We start from the raw sequence: 24,949 nt of genomic DNA on the forward strand, positions 1-24,949 counted from the left end.
CAGCTATTTCCTAAACTAGAATGGCTCCAACACCACCTTTGGAACCTCTATGTACCATTTGAGGAAATTTGCAGATTGTACCCGTTTGACCCGTTATCCTTGTTGCTATGCTAGAAGGGGACATGATGAAGATATATTCTGATCCCAAGGCCAAATAACCAAATAAGGTTATTTGATTTTATTGGTTGCAGTTTGACTTTTCCTTAATATATTCTAACACTCCCCCTCAAGTTGAACAGTGGGGTTTTCGATGTTTAACTTGTCGAGGATATCGCTGAAAAGTCTTCCGTTCACCGATTTAGTCAGAATATCGGCTAACTGGTCTTCTGATCTGATAGATGGTAACGAAATAATTTCACCGTCTAGCTTTTCTCTGATGAAGTGCCGATCAATTTCAATATGCTTAGTTCGGTCATGTTGAACGGGATTCTCGGAGATAGCAATTGCGGCTTCATTGTCACAAAGTATTTGAATAGTTTCTTTTGGCGGGAACCCGATTTCCGTTAGAAGTTTCTTTATCCATAATGCCTCAACCACTCCCTTTGCTATTCCTCTAAACTCGGATTCGGCACTTGAAAGTGACACAACCTTTTGTTTCTTACTTCTCCATGCAACTAAATTTCCTCCAACAATTGTGAAGAATCCGGATGTAGATCTTCGATCTCCTTTTTCTCCAGCCCAACTTGCATCAGTATATATCTGTGTTTTGAGATGCCCATTTTTCTTGAATACAACTCCATGACTCGGGGTTTTCTTTAAGTATCTAATAATCCTCATTGCAGCTTCCATATGATGGGCTTGTGGTTTGTGCATGAATTGGCTCACCACTCCTACTGCATGTGCTATGTCCGGTCAAGTGTGCGCAAGATAAATAAGCTTTCCCACTATTCTTTGGTATTGTTCTTTATCGGCAAGATCGACATCACCATCATATTCCATGTATAACTTTAAATTTGGAATCATTGGGGTCTCAGCTGGTTTGCAATCAATCATCCCTGTTGGGATCTTATCACTTCAATCCCCAAAAAATATTTAAGTTGGCCCAAATCTTTCATTTCAAATTCCTTAAATAAATTTGTTTTCAAATTACAAATTTATTCTTTATCATTACCCGTTATTATCATATCATTAACATAAATAATTAAACACGTGATAAGATTATTTTTTCGTCTTAAGAAAAGGGTATGATTCGAGTTACTTTGTTTAAAATTATGTTTTTTCATAAATAATGTGAATTTCCCAAACCAAGCCCGTGGAGATTGTTTTAACCCATATAGAGATTTTTTAAGTCGACAAACTTCCCTATCATTGAAGTTTCCCGCAAATCCTGGTGGAGCTACCATATACACTTCTTCCTTTAATTCGCCATGGAGAAAAGCATTCTTCACATAAAATTGGTGAAGTGGCCAATCTTCATTTGCAGCGATAGAGAAGAGAACTCTAATAGTATCAATTTTTGCAACCGGGGAAAACGTCTCGGAATAGTCAATTCCATACGTCTGAGTATATCCCTTGGTAACAAGACGGGCTTTATATCTTTCAGTAGTACCATATGGTTTTCTTTTGATTGTAAACACCCATCGACTCCCTACGGGTTTCTTTCCTGGTGGAATAATACACTTTTCCCATGTTTCACTTTTTTTGAGAGCTTCAATTTCTTCTTCCATAGCTTTTTTTCATTTTTCTGATTTCATTGCTTGATCAACGGTGCTTGGAATCTTTTCCGAATATAAAGCATCATTAAACTGTTGTGCTTCATTTGATAGGTTTCCATGTGCTATGTTCGCAATGGGATATTTTGACCGTTGGGCTTCTTTTTCTGGGGAGTATCTTTTTGGTGGTACACCTCTATTGGTTCGTTGTGGTAAGACATATCTCTTCGAAGTATGATTCGAGGTGGAATCATTATTATCTGGAGAGTGGATGTCAGTAGGAAGTGGAAGTGGATTGTCTTTAAAAGAGGTTTCGGTATCTGAGAGGTCGTTGGTGGACTCATTAGTGGGTTCAAAACTTTGTGTAGTTTCAGGGTTAGGTGTACTTTCGATATTTGAAGGTGGGATGTTGTCGGAAGTTGGTATGGGATTTGATATAGGTAGGATATTTTTGGGTTCTGGGTTCGAAGCCCATTGTATCCAACTTAGAGTGTCATTATCCTCTTCTTTCTCCCCCTCACTCGTGAGTTGGGTATTGTAGAAATATTCAGTTTCAATAAAGTCACAATTCATTGTGGTAAATACATGACGTCGTTTCGGACTATAATAACGATACCCCTTTTGGTTTATGCCATAGCCAACCATCACACACTTTTCCGCACATGGATCTAACTTGGTGCGTTCATTTTTTGGAATGTGAACGAAAACCGAGCACCCAAACACACGAGGTTCAATACTAAAAGATGTTGGAAGGGTGTGGAATTGAGAAAGAGCATCCCTCGGAGTTTTCGTACCCAAAACTTTGGTAGGAAGGCGGTTAATGAGATAGGTAGCGGAAGCAATATCTTCGGGCCAAAAACTCATTGGAACTTTCGACTCAATCATCATGGCTCTTGTCATTTCTAAAAGTAGTCGGTTTTTACGTTCGGCGACTCCATTTTGTTCGGGGGTATGTGCGCATGAAGTTTGATGTATAATTCCATTGTTTTCACAAAAAAGTTTCATTGAAGCATTAACAAATTCTCCTCCATTATCGGATCTTAGAATTTGTATGTTCTTATTAAATTGTGTTTTTATCATTTTATAGAAAAGAGAGAACTTTTCAAAAACTTCTGATTTATGAGTTAAAAAATAGATCCAAGTCATACGGGTATGATCATCAATAAATAAAACAAAATATCAAAACTTCGTTCCCCCATTAACCGGAGCCGGTCCCCAAACATCATAATGAATTAAAACAAATGGTGCATCCATTCTAGAATTACTAGGTTTAAAAGTACTACGGTAGCTCTTAGCCAAAATACAAGTTTCACAGTTTAAATTAACATTAGACGAAAATAAACTAGGAAATAAAGCATGCAAATAGCCGGATGATGGATGACCCAATATTCTATGCCATAACCAAGCTTCCCTCGAAGGTGTTTCATGAGCAAGTTTCACGGTGCCTTGTTGAGAAACCTCGTCAACATAGTATAACCCCCCTTTTTCAGTGACACGCCCAAACAGGTGTCCTGTCCGGATGTCCTGCAAGATGCAGAAAGTCGGATAAATCAGGACTTTATAGTTTAGTTCTTTTGTGACATGACTTACCGATAACAGCTTATGAGATAAAGCTGGAATATATAGACAATTAGGTAGTTTAATTGTGGGTGAAATTTCAATCGTTCCGCCATTTTTAACTTGAACAATTTCACCATTAGCCGTTTGTACTTTATTTTTCCTAGGTTTAGTTTCAAAAATTATGTCATTTTTATCAAAGGTCATAGTGTCCGTTGCTCCACAATCAAGAATCCAAGACGTGGATTTTGAGTTATTTGAAACAACGTTTGCTTTAGAAAAGTTGTCGTTATCTTGTGTTTTAGCTAGAACGGAGTACGTGTTTTGACATGGAATAGTTGACTCGGGTTTTAAAACTCTTGACTTTGTTTTGGGTCCATTATTAGTCCACACGTGTTTATGGGGCCCAACAGGTTTCGTGGACCTGACATACCCCATATTCCTTTTAAATAGCCCAATCCCATATTTTAAAGTGTTATCATTAATGGACTGTTTACAGAAATTGGGCTTATTATTTTCCTCCCTTTTATTGGGTTTCGTGGGTTCCCTTTGTAGCCCAAGTAAAGTTTGAGACTTAAATAAGTCAGCCCATGTGGTATCTTTAGGGTTATCTAACCCTAATTCGTGCATCTAGCTTGTTATATCAACCGGTTGTTGGAAGGAGGTAGAGAGAGAAACTCTCTTTTTCACTTTTTCTGTATCGTTATCACAAAAAGAGGTATTTTCTGGTTCTGTCACATTATCAGTTAAATCGATGGTGGTTAAGGGTTCCCATCCATCCCTCTTTGTTGGTCTTTTCATTTTATAGCAAGATTCAGTAACAGACAGAGTACCTTCTTGTTTGTTTGTGATGATGCCACCGAAGCCTGTATCGATGTTAGCAGTGGTAGTGGTAGCTCCGGCCGTCGCTGCCGCCGTCGTTGCCCTACTTTTGCTTGGCTTTGTCTACCACTCCGGATATCCCTTGATTTCAAAACATTGATCAATGGTATGCTTGGATTTCCCACACCTTGTACATTTAAGTTTCGATTTATCAATTCTTGGTGTTGGGTGTCGATTTGATTTAGCAGCTAACCCCAAAGACTCGTTTTGGTTGGTGGCTGCTAATCCAGATGCCACACCTTGATTTTGGCTGAAGTGATTGGTTTTCCCTAAAATTAATTGGTGTGCAACCTCCTTCCTTACTGCTGCATATGCTTCTTCTGCAGTTGGTATGGGCTCAAACCTTAACAGTTCTCTTTTGATTGTGTCATGTTTTGAGTCAAGAGCATTTAAAAATGAAAAAGCTTTTGTTCTGCTCGGATTCTGTTATCGGTCACAATGTCGGTTGAACATTTCATGGGATTAGGATCTCTTCGATCTATTTCTCCCCAAATCCCTTGCATTGTGATCCACAGATCTGAGAGAGACATGTTTTCTTGCTTTATGTCATTTGCTTTGACATGGAGATCGAAATTCTGAAGCTTATCTTTTCCACTGCTGTAAGTGGTGACTAGAGCATCTCACAAAGCCTTGGCTGTGGGAAACTCAGTCAAATTGCTTGCAAGATTAGGCTCAATGTTCTGAATTAGCCATGAAAACACAACAAGATCATCTTGTTCCCATTTTTCGAAGCTAGGATCATCACTTTCTGGTGGACTTGATGTGAGATGGTTAAGGAGATTTTTTGATTTTCCTCCTATAGCCACCTTAATCATCCTGGACCAAAGTGCATAATTTTGGCTTGATAAGCTTAAATTAATCTTTAAGCTATCAGAAAGTTTTAGTTGTGTTTGAAGGCTAATTTTTAAGAAATCTGCAAGTTGTTTTGATATATCATTGTTTTGTGGGTTTTGTGAGCTTTCTGTTGAGCTTGAAAAAACTGGGTTACCGTCACTAGACATGACAGCCATTTAATTTGGTAAATGATAGGCTTATTTGGTTTCTTTGATTACGGATCAGCAAACCATAAGCTCTGATACCATGATAAGAAATATTTAAGACAGAATATTTGATCTTTGTATTGATTTCAATGATTGATACAAATTGTATTAAAGTTCTTGTTTACAATGAGAGTGTATTTATACACTAGAAAAGGTAACAGCTATTTCCTAAACTAGAATGGCTCCAACACCACCTTTGGAACCTCTATGTACCATTTGAGGAAATTTGCAGATTGTACCCATTTGACCCGTTATCCTTGTTGCTATGCTAGAAGGGGACATGATGAAGATATATTCTGATCCCAAGGTTAAATAACCAAATAAGGTTATTGGACTTTATTGGTTGCAGTTTGACTTTTCCTTAATATATTCTAACAGTTGGTATCTTAAGGAGCGAAGAAACAACAAAACTGTGTATCGGAAAATCGATGTAAATTTTTAAGATAGTGTCGAAGAGGATTATCAATCGTTTTTCGACACCAATTTCCTAGATTATGTGATGTGAATGATCTTCGAAAGACTTTCGACGTATATGGGTGTTTCTCTGATGTTTTCATCTCGAAGAAACGCGCAAAGACTGGTAAACGTTTCGCTTTTGTTAAATTTTTGGGTGTGAAACATGCATTGGCCATGGAAAATCGTTTATAGGATGTATGGATGGGCAACTATCACTTGTTCATTAAAATATCGAAATATGACAATACTGTGAGAAACCCTAAACATGATATATAGTGGTTAAGAAGACCTGGGTGCCAATTGATACTTCGGTTAATAACGTTCTTCAAAAACCTGAAGAAGGATCATATGCTTCTAAAGTTTTGGGTATTAAACCCAAACCTAAGCTGGTGCTTGAGGAATCTAATTTAGTTTCCATTACTAAAAACTACTACGTGGTGATGGCTAAGGTAAAGGATTTTGGAACTCTTTATACGGTGTATCGTCTTTGTTTAGCAGAAGGTTTTGTGGATTTTAAAATTCAATATGTTAGATGTTACTTGATTTGGTTGAAATTCAATGCGGAATCAAGTTTAAATGCTTTTAAAGGTAACAAAAAACTGATGTCATTGTTCTCCAACATAATAGATGCTTCAGATAATTTCATTGTAGATGAGAGGATCGTTTGGATCGATATCTCAGGCGTGCCTACACGTGCTTGGGGTACTTCTGCGTTTAAGAAAGTGGCTTCTATATTTGGTAGATTCTTTTTTTTTTTCGAAGCAAATAGCAAAGTCCGCCTTTCATCTGCTAGAGTGTGCTTGGCTACTTACTCTAAAAAGAACATTTCTTCTAGTGAAGTTGTAAGCATCAAAGGTACTGATTTGGTTATTTCAGCTCATGAAGTAGGTACTTGGTCATTTGACATCGACTCGACAATTGATTCTTCAAACCATGATTGTAACGACCCTGGTTTTTCCAACATTTATTTATTAATAATTATTATTATTAATGCGTGTGATTAAACGAATGTATGTTATTACATTTACATGTAACCATGATTGCCCGTACTTGACTTTAATTGCCCGAAACGTCTTTGTGCACACGAAACTTTCACGAATAATATTTTTAGATATTATTTGCATTCATGATTAAGTTTATTAATCATTTTAATTAACTATGGTTATTAGTTAGTTACTTGGGCTTTAATTGGATTAATTGGTAAATTAATGGAACTTGGGCTTGTTTAATGTTAATGGACTCATGAATATGGACTTATAAGCCCACCCTACACCTTATTGGATTCACTAGCCCATGTCTTTCATGTGTAAGTGTCATTTAAGTTGCAACTAGTTAGTTAAGTCACATAGGAATCTAGTTTGCACTTAATCCCCATGCGTGCACCCTTATTATCCATCTTTTGTAACTTTTACATGTTAATGACCAAGGGACTTCTCCCCTTTCCCTTTGATTTCTGCTGGCCGTAGGTTCCCTTTGGCATAAGGGAGGTTTTTGTTTCACTTTTCATTACTACACTTGCTAGTTTTTCTCTCATTCAAACTTACCCACAAAACAATTCAACTTTTCTCTCATTTGCTCTCTAAAGTGTGAGTTCTTTCAAGGCTTTCTCCTCTCTTTTTCTTTGTCCCAAAACCGTGACCAAGACACCCCATAATCATCATCATTCTTTGATTATTATAATCTTTTGTTAGTTGTAGTTGTTACTTGATTATTGTTACTTACTTACTAGTTGCTATCTTTCTTTACTTACATGTTTTCAAGAATCAAACTTGGTAGTTTATTCTTCATTTTTTCTTGTATTTACAAGAACAAACAAGAACATAAACTCTCTAGTTTATGTTCTACACTTAAAGTATCAAAAGTTTGTAAGTTCATAGTTGTTAAATTCATACTTGTAAGTCATGTTAGTAAACTTTAAAGTTTACTTTCTTAAAGATCAAACTTTGGTTTGAATCTTTAAAGTATGAACAAACCATGAACTAATTACTTGTTTACTTAGTTTACTTCTTCATTCTTGCACTTTAATTTCATGTAATTAGTTTAAATGGTCAAGTACTACAAGTTAGTCTTGATCTCATTAATCTTGAGCTAAAAGTTAACTTTGAAAGTTCAAGAACACACAAATAAGTTTTCTTTAAATATAACTTTGTATACTTATGCTTGATCTAGACTTTTGAGTCTTGGATCTTCAAGATCTAACTAAGAACCATGTTCTACACCTTAATATCTTGATTAGTTAGCTTACTTTCAAGTTTATAGTTCAATATTACCTTTAAAGTTCATGTATGTGTTAGATCTAAGACTTTGATGTAACTTTGGTTCATCAAAACACATGCAACACTTAAGTGAGTTGTGCTTCATGTCTTAGACTTGCACTTGGGTTATGATGGTCAAACCTTGGTGAAGATGATGTAAACACATCAATGAGTTGTACACTTGAAGCTATATGCATCAAGGATGAGAACCATGATGAACATCAAGCACCAAAACCCACCGGAACCCATTTATCTTTCTGTTTCTGTTTACAGCCTACTGTTCTGCTGTTTCTGTAACAGACCAGTAAACCTGGGTTGCTGTAACCTTGATTTTCAAATATCTCCGTTCGAGTAGATAACTTTTCATATAGGACTCGTCTTAATCCGAGTTACGGTTTAGGATTTATGGCCCTCCGATCGTCACTATGTCCTTTAACGTTGTGCATAAATTTCTGACCTACTCGCACTTAGACTGTCGCCACGGTCAAATGAAGACTAGTTTGCTTCTGTAAATTTTACCACACTTAAAGGACTCATATACGGATCCAAGGCCACTGGTCTCACCTTATTTCAGTGAGGGTAGAGGCCGTGGTGACTGACTGAAGTCAGTCTTTGTTTTAAACTACTTTCATAAACGAAACCTACTTTACGCCTTTTGCTTGATGATGAATGATGATGACCCTTAAGACCTCATTTACATACTTTTAAATCTATTAAGACGATTTACTGACTTAGTACTATTTGACTTAGGTTGAGGACTTTCGGACCGATTACTTGCACACCTTTTCCCGACTCGACTTTACCGCTACTTTATCATTGTGAGTTATAGCATTCCCTTTTTACTTTAACTTATTTTGGGAACTGAGAATACATGCGGATTTTATGTTTTACATACTAGGCACGAGTACTTAAACTTATATATGTGTGGGTTATACAACGGCATAAACATTCCCTTTAGCTCGGTAACGTTTAATCATTGGTTTTTGAACCGTGAACGCGAATCTTAGATATGGATCCATAGGGTTTGACATCCCCACTCGGGCTAGTAGCGCTAGCATTTAATGAGTGTTTAATACTTCATAAACATACGCACTTGCCAAGTGTACTTTCAGGGGGTATAAACGTTAAGTTAGTTACCAAGTGCCCACGGTTAACATATACTTTATCATACTATTTTGAAACGCTCTTTGTAGCACTGAAATCTCGTGGCCTACCTTACATTACTGTTATACTTAAACTATAGCTCACCAACATTCGTGTTGATGTTTTTAAGCATGTTTTTCTCAGGTGCTTAAGGTTTACTTGCTTCCGCTGTGTACTAGTCTTGCTGTAGACACCCGCTGCTCTAGAGTTATCTTCGCATGAATTACTTTATCTTGCATTCAAACTTAATTACTTTTGAACTATGAATTGTAACGATCTAAGGGTCACGTACTATTACCTTTGCTTCTGTTCATTGAAGCATACTTTTGATGTAAAACAATTGACGTTAGTTATGACGTCACCTTTTGATATGGATGCAAACTTGTTTTGAAAACACATATAGTGTTTGACCTTGTAATGATCCTGTTGTTGATGGTCCGTACATGATGATTTAGTACGGGGCATCACAATGATGAGTCTGAATCTGGAAACAGTGATACGATGGATAGTGATATCGAATATGTTGTTGGTAATCAAAGCATTACTGGTCACCTAAAAGAATTCAAGGGGTGATTTTAGACGATTTTTCTGAGGTGGATAAGGTACCTGAAATGCAAGCGTATGTTGAAGCTAAGTCACATAGTGTTGAAAAACAAAAGATGGTTCTAAGGAAGAATCAAGCAAATCGTATCCCCCTGGTTACATTTCAGAACATGAAAAAAGACTTGCCAAACAAATTCTGGAGCTTCTGTTAATTGTCATACTTCACTGATGTTTTTAAATCAAGTTTCAAATGATATTAACTCTGTTATTGATATTTTTGGTGTTGGTGACTTACTTGGTTACAACTTAAAAAGATGTCATAATTTGTTGGAGCGTGATGACGGGTTCAATAGTTTTAGATGAAGATCATGTCTCTTAATAGTTGGGGGTCAAAATTATCTTCGAAACGATCTTGTATAAGGGAGTTATGGGTTAATTCTAATATTCAATTCCTTGGTTTGCGAAAATCTAAAATGACACGCTTAAAGTTTTCTCGTTTACGTTCGTTATGGGGTAATCACAATTTTGATTTCGCGGTTTCGTTGGCTAGAGGTTTTTCCGGAGGCATTATTTCTCTTTGGGATCCATTCGCGTTTAGTAGAAGTGACATTTGGTGTGACGATAATTATGTGATTATAAAGGGTAGATGGATTCGAGAAGATTTGGAAGTGTTTATGGTTAACGTGTATGCGCCTCAACATGTATCCGATAAATCTATTTTATGGCAGAAACTTTCGTCGTTCATGGCTGCAAATGTTGGCAAGTATATTTTGTTTGGTGATTGGAACGCAGTAAGAAATGAAGGGGAGAGGTGCGGATCTGAATTTTGCCCTTTAGATACTCGTTGTTTTAACGAGTTCATTGAGCAGAATGTTCTCTATGAAATTCCTCTTGGAGGTCTACAGTTCACTTGGCGAAATAAGGCTGGAACTAAATTTAGTAAGTTAGATCGTTTTTTTGTTACTAACGATATTTTTCATAGTGTAGATGACCTCAAAGGTGTTGTGATGCCGCGTGGTTATTCGGACCATTCTCCCATTATTTTGTATCAAGATAAGGTGGATTTTGGGCCAACTTATTTCAAAGTTTGTGCTTCTTGGTTCTCTCGTAGCGATTTTGATTCTACGGTTCTGGAAGCGTGGGTATATTTAGAGTCTGATCAAGACTCCAACATTGTTTCTAAGTTTCGACGTCTAAAAGCTATTTTAAAATCTTGGATTCATACTTGTAGATCATCAGAAGTGACTAGGCTAAAAGAATTGGAGAAAAAATCGTCGACCTTGATATTCTTATTGACGGGGGAAATGCTGATCGTAATTCGGTTTCTTTACGTAACAGCCTATTCAATGAAAAGGATGAGTTAAATAAATTGGCGGGTCTTGATTTGTTACAAAAGTCGAGAATAAAATGGGACGTAGAGGGTGATGAGAACACGAAGTTTTTTCATTACTCCTTAACGCGGTCAACAATTAATTAAAGGCTTATTGGTGGAGGGCTCGTAGGTTGTCGATCCTAATACTATTAAGAATGTTTTTTATGAGTATTATAAAGGAGAGTTTGATGCTATAAATACAGGAGCTGTTTTTGATCACATCGACCCTCACTATGTTTTGTCTGATGTGGAAGCGTGTCATCTTGAGAGAGATGTTGAAGATTCAGAAATTAGACGTGCAATTTGGGATTGCGGTAGCTCTAAAGCTCAGGGTCCCGCTGGTTTTTATTTTCAGTTTATCAAACACTTCTGGGATCTTTTTCAAAACGATATGTTTAGAGATGTGAAGAGTTTTTTTCTACTGGCTCGCTACCACAGGGGTCTAATTCGGCATTTTTCTATTTGCTTCCAAAAGTGAAGAATCCGGTTCTTGTTACTGATTTTCGACTGATATCCTTGGTGGGTTTTTTCTACAAAATTGTCACGAATAGACTTTTACTTATTATCAATAAGATTATTAGTCCCGTTCAATCTGCTTTCATTTCCAGAAGGCAGATTCTTGATGGCCCATTAATGCTTAGCGAGATTATGTCTTGGTATAAGAAGACTAATCGACACATGTTATTGTTCAAGGTGGACTTCGAGAAAGCATATGATTCTTTCAATTGGGATTATTTATTATTCTTGCTCTCGTCTCTTGGTTTTGGTAATAAGTGGCGTGGGTGGATATTGGGGTGTTTGAAGTCGGCTAGAACTTCGGTGCTTGTTAACGGTAGTCCGACTCGGGAACTTCAAATTAAGCGGGGGCTTCGACAGGGAGACCCGCTTAACCCTTTTCTCTTTATTATAGTTATGGAAGGTTTACATCTTACTATTAACCGCGCGATGGAGAGGCGATTTATACGTGGTATTAATGTGGGAAACATTAGTCATTCTCATTTTATGTACGCAGATGACGTTATTATTTTCTCTGATTAGAATAGACAAGAGTTGAGGCATATTATTCGTATTCTATAGGTGTTTTTTCTGGTATCGTGTGTACGGATTAACATGGTTAAATCTCATGTTTTCAGTATAGGCGAGAACGATGATGATGTTGAATCCTTTGCTAATGAGGTGGGCTGTAGGGTGGGGTCATTTCCTACGAAATACCTCGTGAAATGCCCCGTTCATATCGATTATAAACGTTTCATATTAATTGGTTTCATTGCGAGGTATTGACCTCTATATGAGATGTTTTTCAAAGACTGCATTCGTTTTCAAAACACACTATAACCTTTATTTTATCGACAAAGGTTTAGAAAAACATAACATAGATTATCAATAAATGATAATATAAAATATATCGTTTACACACGACCATTACATAATGGTTTACAATAATAATATGTTACATTAGAACAAGTTCTCGAATGCAGTTTTTAAACAATATTATACAAGCATGATGACTCCAAATCTTGTCTTTATTTAGCATGCAACAGCGGAAGCTCTTAATAATCACCTGAGAATAAACATGCTTTAAACATCAACAAAAATGTTGGTGAGTTATAGGTTTAACCTATATCATAAATTGTAATAATAATAGGCCACAAGATTTCATATATTTAACCGCACACGTAACCCGTGTACAAAACATGATACACATAATCTGTGTATAAAAATCATTCATATGGTGAACACCTGGTAAACGACATTAAAAAATGCATCTAGAATATCTCCATCATTCCGGGACTCTCATTGGACATGATAAAATCGAAGTACTAAAGCATCCGTAACCTGGATGGGGTTTGTTAGGCACAATAGATCTATCTTTAGGATTCGCGTCAATTAGGGTTTCTGTTACCTAATTCTTAGATTACCAGACTAAAAAGAGTAATATCCGGTATAATAATCCTACCATAGAATGTAGTTTCAAGTACTTGTGCCTATTTTGTAAAATATTTATAAAACTGCATGTATTCTCATCCCAAAAATATTCGATAGTAAAAATGGGACTATAACTCACTTTCACAGATTTTTACTTAGTCGTAAAAAGACTTGGCCACGAGTCGATTCACGAACATATAACAATTATATACATACATATCAAAGTATGATCGAAATATATTCACAACATTTTTTATTACGTGTTGACGATTTAAGTTGTTAAGTTAGCAGTTGTCACAACCCTACTTTTTCCGTTATCTTTTCAGTTAATTATTTAACGACCGTTAACTGTTAGTGTGCCACGTCATTTCTATGACCTATATTATTATTTGTAATAATATATATATATATATATATATATATATATATATATATATATATATATATATATATATATATATATATATATATATATATATATATATATATATATATATTAATTATTATGTGTTATGTGAATATTTGTATTCATATTTTAATTTATACGTTTCTACGTCTCGCGGATTTCCATCCAGCGAATATTTTTGGTTTTCAAACCAACGGATGCGTTTTTGGGATATTTAAATCCTAAATATTTTAAATATGATATTTTAAGATCATATTATTATATAGTGTATTTATATTTATTTTTCGTCGCGCGTTTGTTATCTTTCCAGATTTTAAATCGCGTAAGTGCGTTTTCGCGTTTCGGGACTCGTTCGGGATTTCGGGCCACAAGGAATATACATTTAAGTGAGATGGACCAAGTGGGGCCCACCCCACTAATATTTTCGGCCGAATCCTCTTAGAGGGGGGGAGTGTTTTGTTTTCCATTTTATTATTTTTCATTTACACTTGCAAATCTCCCTAAAAACCTAAACTTATTAATTTTGCTCTCCTTCTTCTCCTCTTCCCCTTGTGCCGTCGCCATAACCACCATAAACCACCATCTTCATCAATTTTCAAGCTTGGATCAAGAGATAACTAGTATAATCGGATTCCTCTCGTCTTTCTCTACGCGACTACGTTGTTCGTTTCTCGATTAGGGTATAAACCCTAACCCTAGAATTTTCTATTTTTCATTTATTTACTGTATTTTGATGTTTAATTGATAGTATGATGTTTGTGGATTATTGTAATGGTGTTTGTATGCATAGATGTACTCAAAATTGCATGTTTTCGGTTTGTAAATTTCTGGACAGCAGCTATTTCGCGATTTCTGGGTTTGTGACTGATATAAAAGTTAAAATAAAATATCTAGATGAGTTCCTCTCATCAAGACATTAATTTTAGACTCCGGATTCATGTCGTTTCGATTCCCGGAGCCCTAGTTATGATCAAATTAATTTTTGTTAAAATTGAATTGTGTTATGGACAAGAACCAGGTTGGGTCCGACTTTGTGACCATCCTTGGTGTCTTTGGGGTGTGTCATTTGGTTAGGACTGATGGTGGGACGAATTTTCATGTTCGGGTCACCTAAATCCGAGCCACGGTTCACCCGTTGTGCCTAAATCACTGTTTTGAGTAAATTGAAGTCCCAAGTGGTGTCATTGCTGATTACCACGACCTAGGGACTGTTCTTGGAGTGTTATTGAGTACACCATTGTGTTGGGTGGTTTGGATAGGCGGAGATGCATATAAGGCTCGCCAGAAATCGACACCCGGGGCTCAAAATACGACCCGATGAACTTTTGAATTAAAAACTTATGGTTAATGATTAAACTTATGATAAAATTTATGGCTTTCATTATTAATTAATTACTTATGATAAAAAGAGGTAATTATTATTATTTAAGACTTATGATATAAATATTTGTTATATCATTTAATTATTATTTATGATATAATTAACATTTTAATTTAACTTATGATTAATGACACTTTTATTATTAATGGAAAATACTTATGATAAGTATTAAATTTATTTTATAAGAATATTATTGTAAGACTTATAATGAAAATTAAATAATTATTTAATTATTATAAGACTTAATTATTATTTAATTATGATTTAATTATTAAATACTTATGATTTAATAATTATATTTAGAAACTTATGATATGATTAATAATTCATTATTAATTAATAATACTTATGATGTGATTTAAAATTTATTATTAATTAATAATATTTATATTATGACTAATATTTAATTAATTAATTAAATACTTATGTTATATTAATTATATCATTTCAACTTATATTAACTTTAATAATTCATTTTATTTAATTAAACTTATGTTATGACATAATTATACACTTTTAACTTTAATAAACATTATAACTTGTGTTATTATTATAACCTACACTTTTCAAATTAACGTTGACTATGTTTGACCAAGTTTGACTTTTGAGTTGACTTTCGATTGAGTTTGACTTTCAGTTGACTTTTGTTAACTTTCTAAATAAGGAAACTTTCCTAAATTAAAAACTTTCTAAAAATAGAACTTTCTAAATTTGGAAACTTTCCAAAAATAGAAACTTTCCAAAAATAGAAACTTTCCAAAAAATAGAAACTTTCCTAAAATAGAAACTTTCTATAAATAGAAAGTATGTGTCCGTACGCTGTTCCAGTCAAACCGATGCTTGCCGAGTATTGTTCTATGTCTACTTGCAACATGTACAATAGCTATCATACTAAGACTTGACCTAAGTTAGTTATTTATATCGACCTGCTTTATTTATAGGTCGGCGTTGTGATCTTTCTTGATCACTTTACTTTACTTGCTGTTCGCTTGTTTGTGAGATTTCTTCAGTTGCTTTTAAGGTGAGTTATAGTCCCGTTTTTACATACTTTTCAAAGTATATTTTTGGAATGTGATTACATGCATTTTCATTTACGTTTAGACACAAGTAACAGTTAAATTTAATTATTCATTGTGAGTTGGACAAAATATTCCCTAGTCTGGTAACTGTAATCATTGGTTTCTACTGGTGAACGCGAATCCTACGGATAGATCTATCGGGTTTGACAACCCCATTTCGAGCTAGTCGCGCTAGCAATTTATAATCGGAATGTTTAGTACTTCGTAATTTGTTGTAGATACACTGTCCAAGTGTATATTTTTATTGTGTTTGGCAAGGGTAAATAAAGGGTTAAGTGGTTACCAGGTGACTCATTGATAATGGAATAATGTTTAATGTTTTCTAACATTTTTAAATCTTGTGGTCTAAAGTTTACTTATTTATTTAAACCTATAATTCACTCAACCTTTGTGTTGACAGTTTACTTGCATGTTTTCACAGGTACTTGAGTTTTGTGATGCTTCCGCTGTGTTTAGAAGAGTCTGCATGCATTTGGGCAGATTTTATGAAACATTTTATGAAACTTAAGCTTGCATTCTATTTTTGGATTATTTAATTGTGGGTTTGTTGGCAAGGTTTTGTGTCAACTTTTGGTTTATTACTATGGCTGGTTGTTTAAAACTACATATTTGAGTTTGTTTCCTTTTTGGGAAACTTTTGAAATAAAAGAATGCAACTTTGTTTATTTAATTCATTTAAGTCCGATCAAGCTGTGGGACCAACTGACGGATCCGTTAAGTGTTTTAACGGGGTCGTCACATGTGGTATCAGAGCGTTGGTTGTAGGGAACTAGGCGGTCTTAATGTGGTCAACCCATGATTATTAGGGTGCATTAGAGTCTAGTCTACAGCCCGACCTTTTTGCTATAGCATTAATATGCATTTCATTTCGTATAAGTTATATTATTAGCTTTTATATCTTTTTGGTATGTGATTTGCGGTTTTGCTGTTTGCAGACGTCGACTTCGAGCGATAACTCTGTTGTTGCTCCTGCTCCACCGTCTCCTGCTAGACGTCGTGCTAATCAACCGGAGATCGATGATCCTGTTCATTACTATTTTTCTACCATTACTCATATGAACCGGGCTTATAATGAGGTGACACGTATTAACGCCCTTAGTGATTGTTTGCGCACCTTGCTACATAATGAAGTTATGGACGAGATCCGTGCCGACATGGGTAACTTTATCACTTTCAAGCATAGGGTTGAGGATGAGAACCGTAAGCGTGATCGAGAAGTTAATGCTAAGTTCGAGGCTCTCGAGAGCACTGTTCGTGTGTTGAAGGAAGAGTTGGATGTTGTGAAAGGGAGGTTGCGTAAGTATGAGGATCCTGCTGAGACTCATGCTGGACCAGCTTATCACACCCGCTCTAAGCGAATGTGATGTGATTATTCATATTGATTATCTATTTCATCAGACTTAATGTTCTATTTATACATACATTTTGGGTTATGTACGGCGTTTTGCCGAGGATTTTATTAAAATTTTGTTATGGGATACTTTTCATTATGTATGGATGGTTATTTTTATGACATCTATTATCATTATCATGTTTTATTTCTGATGTTGTGGCTCTTGGCATGTTATATTATGCGTAATATATGTTCATGTATGTTAGGTGCTATGTATGTTGTATGATGTTATCATAAAATATGTATGCATGTGATGGTTATTTCTATAACAATCATAACTGTCATGTTATTACTCATAGTGTTTGTTAACTATTATTTATGATGGTTAATCTTTTCGTGTTTTGATCTATTCCTTTATGACACTAGTATTATTCTTGGTACTAACGGATGTGTTATTCTATTTTGAAGATCATGCCTCCAAGAGAGTCCACTGAAGCGCGTATGCAACGCCTGATCAATGAAGGAATTGCTGCTGCTATGGCAGCAAATGCTGATGTTAACGCCAATGTGAACAACAACCACGTGGGATGCTCCCACAAAACTTTTATGGCTGGTCGACCCCAAGAATTCAGTGGTACGGAAGGACCAATAGGGCTTACTCGTTGGTTCGAGAAAATCGAATCTATTTTCAGGGTCAGTCGGGTCCGTGAAGAGGACAAAGTTAGTTTCGCTAGTTGCACTCTCAAGAATAGTGCCTTGACATGGTGGAACAATCTGGTTAGTAGTTTGGGAAGCGATGTAGCTTATGGTTTGGCCTGGAATGATTTTAAGGAAAGATTGATCACCCGCTATAGACCTCGGGGTGAGCTTAAGAAGCTAGAGGTTGAGCTCAAGAATTTGAAAATGCATGGCACCGAGTTAGATGCCTATGAACGAAGGTTTTTCGAGTTAACTTTGCTGTGTCCTAGGTTTTATGCGGATGAGGACCGCAAAATTGAGGCTTACATTGATGGTTTGTCCGAGAAGATTGAACACGGGGTTGAGTCTAGTGAACCCCAGACTATTGAGGCGGCTATGTCTATGGCCCACAAACTTAATGACAAGGTGTTGAGAAGAAGCAAGACTACAGTTGTTGAAAGTAGTGAGGAGGTTGTCAAGAAGGCTGATAATGGGAAACGAAAGTGGGATAACAACCTCAATCAAAACAAAAATCAGCAGAAGAAACAGGATACCTCAGGTGCTAATAACAGAAATCAGCGTGTGTGTCCTCGTTGCTATAAAGCTCATGATGGTTACTGCACAGTTACTTGTAAGAGGTGCTCTAAGCAAGGGCACATTGCTAAAGATTATACAGTGCTTTTGCCGGGGGCTGCTACTCCCGCGACTGGTGGTAATAATAATAATGTTGGTAATAGAGGTGGTAACGGTAACGGTAATGGGAAATCGAATAATGGAGGTAATCCAAGGGTTTGTTATGAGTGTGGGAAGCCGGGACATTTCCGAGATGCTTGTCCCAACAAGAAGACTGCAGAGACTGCACGCGGCCGAGCGATCAACATTAATGCTAGGGATGCGGAGGAAGATCCTAAGCTTGTTACTGGTACGTTCTCAGTCAACGATTTATCAGTTTATGTGTTATTTGATTCAGGGGCTGATTTAAGTTTCGTGTCGAGTAAATTAAGTCCGAGAATCAAAACACCGTTAACTCTCTTAGACAATACTTATGTTGTTGAAGTAGCTAATGGTAAAGAACTTACTGCTAAGACTGTACATCATAAGTGTAACATTAATCTGGGTGGTAGGGATTTCGAGATAGATTTGATACCGATTGAACTTGGTAGTTTTGATATTGTTATTGGTATGGATTGGTTGTCTGCGAACCGTGCTGAGATCGTGTGTTATGATAAGGCTATTCGTATTACTGATGTGATTGGAGAGCCACTGATGGTCTTTGGAGATAAGAAATGCACACAGTTAAACCTTATTAGCTGTATGAAAGTTCGTAAATGTAACATCCCGCATTTTTCCGTTAAATTATTTTAACGCCCGTCTTTTTCTTTTTAAATAATACCCTTCATATCTAGATTCGTATCCTTTGTTAAGTAACATTTTAAATATTCTCGTTATCGGATTTTTAATATCTCCCGTACTTCCGTGTAATTTAAAATAATTCGTTTGGTCAATTCACGCACCCGCAACCGAACGCGAGGGACTAGTTTCGCCATTGGAGCAAAGATGTGACTAGCTTGACTAGTCAACACCCACCTCCCCATTTTCCTTTTCATTTTCATTTCCATTTTCTTTCTATACTTTCCAATTTTCTCTCAAACACCACTACAAAGAATCATCATCTAAATTCGGATTTGGAAGCTTCAACCAAAACAAAATACATATTTGGAATCCTCTCTTCATCCTCTTCAATTTGATACCAACTTCATCTCATTTGGGTAACTTTCTAAAATCACTAATTTTATGTGTTCTTGAGATTTTTGAGTTATAAAGTTTTTAATTAGTGTCTATGGCTCATTGTGATGTCGTGTATGTAATTTGTATGCTCGATTCGTTGTTTTTGGTGTAACTAGTTCAATATGAAAATTACTTGCTAAATCCTTGATTTTGGATGATCAAATGTTGTTAGATTGTTAAAGTGCATGTTTTAAAAGTGTTACTAGTATCATTAGCTTCGTTTTGATGTATAGGTTGATTAAGGAAACTCCAAGAACATGATTAGTGATTTTGTGAACTTGGATTAGGGTTTGATAAGCTTTAGATGAACTTTTGATGCACCAAATGCTATGAAATATTGTAGATAAGAATTTTGTTGCAATGTGTGTATGATTACCTTCGAAACGGCATATCATACATGTAAATTGGTTGCCCGAATCATAAAATGCGTTTTAGAACTTGAAACTTTGATTATGAACGTTTAATGCGGTTTTTGGTTTTTGTTAGTGATGAATTGCTTGATGAAATGTGCTTAGTTGTTTTTCTTGTCAAATTACCTTTCTAATGATATAGGTTATGCGTTTTAAGTGTTTTCGGTGCATGAAATGTGTTATATTGTATTTTGGTTCGTGACTTGGACCATTTTTCTGCAAACTGCATGATTCCCAGGTATTGCGCGCCGCGCATTTACCCGCGCGCTGCGCAGAATCAGAGATCCCAGATGTTTGCCTTCTTGGTTGAGTTCTGACCAGAAATTGCACTTGGGTGCGCGCCGCGCAACCCAGTGCGCGCCGCGCAAAAGCCCCAGGCCACTCTCTTTTGTTTTTAAATGTCACAAAAATGTTTCCGCTTAACTAAAACTCCGTTTAACATGAAACTTGACTATTAGGCTCTTATATGACTTCTCGTCTTGGGAAAATTGTCGGATACCCGACCCGACCCCGTTGACTTTGACTTTGACCAAGTTTGACTTTTAGTCAAACTTAACCAAACGATTATACAATCGTTCTAACATACTTAACTACTTGTATTGTGCATGAAACTTGACAAATTGATTCACATGCTATATTAATCGAGTCGTAACGAGCCATAGGACTAATTGAACATCTTTGACCGTTTGTGTTTACCGTTATTGATACAACCTATATGTTTAGGTCAAGACTAGCTTTGTCTTTGCACGCGTCTACTTGTTGAAGTACTTTATTAACTCTCGCGCTCAAGGTGAGATCATAGTCCCACCTTTTCAACAACTTTTATACTTTTAAATCGTGGGCTGAGAAAACATATACTTTGTTACATCTTGTACTACTTACTTTTATGTTTTGAACACAAGTGTGAAAACAAACATTCCACGTACGAGTTAGAACAAAAATGCCTCAATTCGATTATCATTAGTTACACTTGCAGGGTGTAAGCGAGAACTTATATTGTGTGGCCATACGGGTTTAACAAACCCTCATTCGGACGGTTCGCTACCGTTATGCGGATGAAATATATTTTTGTGTTTTAGTGTGGGTTCTAGCACTGAGTGATGGGGTAACGTTGGTTAAGTTTTGATAATTGAGTGCTCGCGTATAACAACACTTTTGGAATGCAAATGATTTGGATAATCTACGTTATGGAAATACAAAATCTTGTGGTTCAAAAACAACGTTTAATACTTACTAAACCTATGATTTCACCAACGTTTTCGTTGACAGATTCTTCTATGTTTTCTCAGGTTTTGAATGCTTAGTGATACATGCTTCCGCACTCTTTTGATACTTGCTTGGATGTCGAGTATACATGCATTTTGGAGCATCTTTTGAACTTATTTAAACTGTGTCGCATAGTTTTCATTTGTACTTATAACGTTGTAACTTAACTTGTGGTCAATTATCTTTGTAAACCTTGAAACAATCTTTACACTTGAATGGATGCGACATATTTTGGGTCAAACGTCTGTTTTAAAGACTTATGACCAGGTAATGGGACCTACGTAGTCGACGCCGCCACTTGACGATTTTTCGGGGTCGCTACAAGTGGTATCAGAGCCTTGGTTGTAGGGATTTAGAGTTCATTTGTGTCCACCCCGAGTCATAGGGTACATAGGTGAATCTAGACTACAACCGGCATATAGACTGAAGTAGGAATTACTTGACTATTTGTGCATTTATACTCGAACTCTTCTATCATATCTAACTCGTATTCGATCTTGATCTTACGTTGATAAATTTTGTTGACGCGCCACCTTGACTTTATAAAGTAATGTTAATTGCACATGTAAATCAGGGTAATATAATTTCCGGGATTATATTACGGTGATTCACATGGACGTTCCGACATTATGACGTAAAGAATTTAAGGCGAGTCAAGGAAAAATTTCCTCTCTATCCTTATTCCATACTCCGGTTAGTATTGTTGAAAATACTAACCAACGATATTCTTGTGTCATGAAGGAACAATGGCTCACCAAGGTCAACACAATACCCCTCTCGAAACTCTAGGACAAGCTCTTCAACGAATGATAACCACCGCCGTGGGTACGGCCGTGGCCGATCACTTTTCCAACAACACCAATCATGGAGCCGGTAATCCAAGCGAAGGTTGCTCCTACAAGAACTTCATGAAGTACAACCCTCCCACTTTCGATGGAACCGGAGGACCGACTACTCTCACCCGATGGTTTGAACAAATGGAGACCGTTTTTAACACAAGCGGTTGTCAAGACCAAGATAAGGTCAAGTTTTCCACCCTCACTTTCACCGGTATTGCTCTCTCATGGTGGAACACGTATGTACGATTAGTGGGAAGCGATGAAGCCCACACACTCTCTTGGACCGAATTAAGAGAAAGAATGATCACCGAATACTTCCCGCGCGACGAGACTCGAAGGCTCGAACAGGGTCTAAGGAATTTAAAAACGGTCGGAAATGACCTCGAAGCTTATAATCAACGGTTTATCGAACTAGTCTCAATGTGTCCAAATCTCACGACTCCCGAATCCCTAAGGGTCGAACTTTACATGGATGGCCTCCCTAAGAGCATTCAACCCGGGGTAATAATATCCCAACCCCTAACCTACAAGAGGCTTTAACAACGGCCCGCCAAACTTTAGGAACGACGAATGAAATGAAAGCACCGACACCAATGGTCGAGAGCCACCCGAGTAACAACAAAAAGGAAATGGGAAGCCTCGCAACCAAGCAACCACAACAATAATAACATCTCCAAGAAGCCTTTCACCCTCGGCCGCAAGAAGGGGTACGCCGGAAATCTACCTTTTTGTAACGAATGCCACAAGCATCACTTTGAAGGATGTGGCAGGTTTCGCCACCGGCGCCAAGGAAGTGGTCACGTCGCCAAACGTTGTGGAAGTACCACCCCCGTCGCTCGAATGATGCCCAACGCACACAGGACGGGTGCTTGTTTCGAATGTGGTCAACTGGGTCATTTTAGGAATGAATGCCCAAATAAGAAAATCAACCCCAACGCACGCCGTTGAACTTTCAACATCAACGCCTAGGATGCCCGAGACGACGATGGACTAGTCACGGGTACGTTTCTTCACAACAAACCGTATATTTCATACTTATTCGATTCGATTACCGCTAGACGTTTTACAACCGAGACTTTGACCTGTACTCTTTACATTTCACCTTTTTCCCTAGATACTACTTAGACGATTTAAGTGACTAACGGAAAAATATTGTGTGCCTATAAATTTTATCGGAGGATATGCGTTAAGAAATTGGACTCGGCACCTATAGAACTAAGGAGCTCAGAACCTATTCGTTAGGGAGAAATTGTTTCCCTACAACTAGGTATAGATTATTGTGAACCGAGTAATTTTCTGTTGGAAACCGATACCCTCTTCCTCGTATCCATTACCTCATGATTATTTGCGTGGATCCCGTGTATTCCAAATCGACCTCCGTTCCGGTTATCATCAATTGGGGGTTAAGGGAGACGAAGTCTCTTAAGCCATTTTCCGAACTCGCAACGTTAGTTGTAAATCTCTCTTAGTACCCTTCAATTTATTTAGGACTCTGTCCGTATCCATGAACCTCCTAAACCACGTATGCAAACTTATCTAGACAAATCCGTTATCGTATTTATACATGATATCTTGACCTATTCAAGTAAAGAAGGAAAACGAACAACATCTCCGTCTTACGCTCGAACTTTTGAGAAAAGAGCAACTCTATACCGAATTCTTCGAGTGAGGATTTTGGTTAAACGAAGTTCAATTTCTAGACCCTGTTGATAGTGGTCAAAGTATTTTAATACATCTCACAATCGAAACCACACGTAACCGAGAAACTCTCACGACTCAGACTTGTACTCGTAAAATCTTCGATCTCACCGGTTGTTACCGCAGATTCATTTTCGACTTTATCTCGTGATGCTCGTTCTTTACCCTCGATAACTCATTAAGGTAGAAATTTAAACCTCTCCGTGTTCGAACCTTGAACGTAATTTTGCATGCAAACCTTTCTAGCTAAATTCGTATAGTACATAACGGAACTCAATATGGAAATAATTCTACTTAAACGCCCGAAAGGCATACTCTCTCGACTCGAAATCAACGGAACTGAAATTCGTTATTTTTGCACGAAGAATTCGAATACATAATTGTTGATCCGATCAACTTTTCTCGTCATCACGTACCACACTACGTACCTCTGTTATTCCACCGTTACCGTCTGATATTACTGGAACTTAAGATAACCCGCAATCCAAGGATACATCACTCTTATTTGACATAACGTCCTTGTGTTTCTGATAATCGTCCAACCATTATTCAACCCCGAACTATACAATTACGTGTACTATCTCGTTTCTCTTTCAGACTTCATTTTTTTTTTTACAACTAGAGGCACGTTATGGCAACCTCGAGATGTAAGCTCATCCTATTCTAAGTCCTCGTTTCACTCCTATCTTTATCGCTCGCACTTCCGTTTAAGGGAACTCCTTGTAACATTTCTCCATGGATAGAGAAATTCCTCATATTACCTTAGTATTCGCCACGAGGGTGAATAGTCCTAACGAACATTCTTTTTTTTTCGAACCCTAACTGACTTGTTCAAACATATCTTAAGAGATCCTATTCTAACACGGTGTACCATTGCCAATTACCTCGGATCAAAATACTCGTATCGCTTCTAGTTTTGCAAGAAACCTTGGAAACCCACTTAGACATGTGTACCGCGTATCTTCCACAACCCGACGAACCGAACAAACGAACGATTTACGTCTTGGAAAGACATGTCACAAACTCGTATTGTCACCTTTAGTAGATCACTCTTACAACAGTAGTTACCACTCGTGTGTTCACGCACACTTTCCGAAACCCTATATGACCGCTAATGTCATACCCCTGTTCATTTAACCAAAGCATCAACCACCGAAATCTGAACTCCATCAAGAAACAACAATTGAAATCATTCAAATCCGAGGAGGGCTCGAGACGATCCGTAGTCGCCAAAAGAGTTATACC

The 24,949-nt window shown here is 36.9% G+C and overlaps 2 protein-coding genes across 2 annotated transcripts; one reads left to right on the forward strand and one right to left on the reverse strand.

Moving 5' to 3' along the window:
- Positions 1-852: 852 nt before the first annotated feature.
- On the reverse strand, positions 853-1,667 carry LOC139864305 (uncharacterized mitochondrial protein AtMg00820-like). Its single transcript, XM_071852883.1, has 2 exons — positions 1,408-1,667; positions 853-1,012 (listed from the first exon to the last, which is right to left on the reverse strand). Exons 1-2 carry the CDS (start codon positions 1,665-1,667, stop codon positions 853-855), a joined length of 420 nt encoding a protein of 139 aa, XP_071708984.1.
- An 8,334-nt stretch (positions 1,668-10,001) lies between these two features.
- Positions 10,002-11,938, forward strand: LOC139864306 (uncharacterized). Its single transcript, XM_071852884.1, has 3 exons — positions 10,002-10,841; positions 11,104-11,241; positions 11,339-11,938. Exons 1-3 carry the CDS (start codon positions 10,002-10,004, stop codon positions 11,936-11,938), a joined length of 1,578 nt encoding a protein of 525 aa, XP_071708985.1.
- Positions 11,939-24,949: the final 13,011 nt, after the last annotated feature.

Source organism: Rutidosis leptorrhynchoides, chromosome 8 (genome assembly GCF_046630445.1).
Source record: "Rutidosis leptorrhynchoides isolate AG116_Rl617_1_P2 chromosome 8, CSIRO_AGI_Rlap_v1, whole genome shotgun sequence".
Lineage (NCBI taxonomy): Eukaryota > Viridiplantae > Streptophyta > Magnoliopsida > Asterales > Asteraceae > Rutidosis > Rutidosis leptorrhynchoides.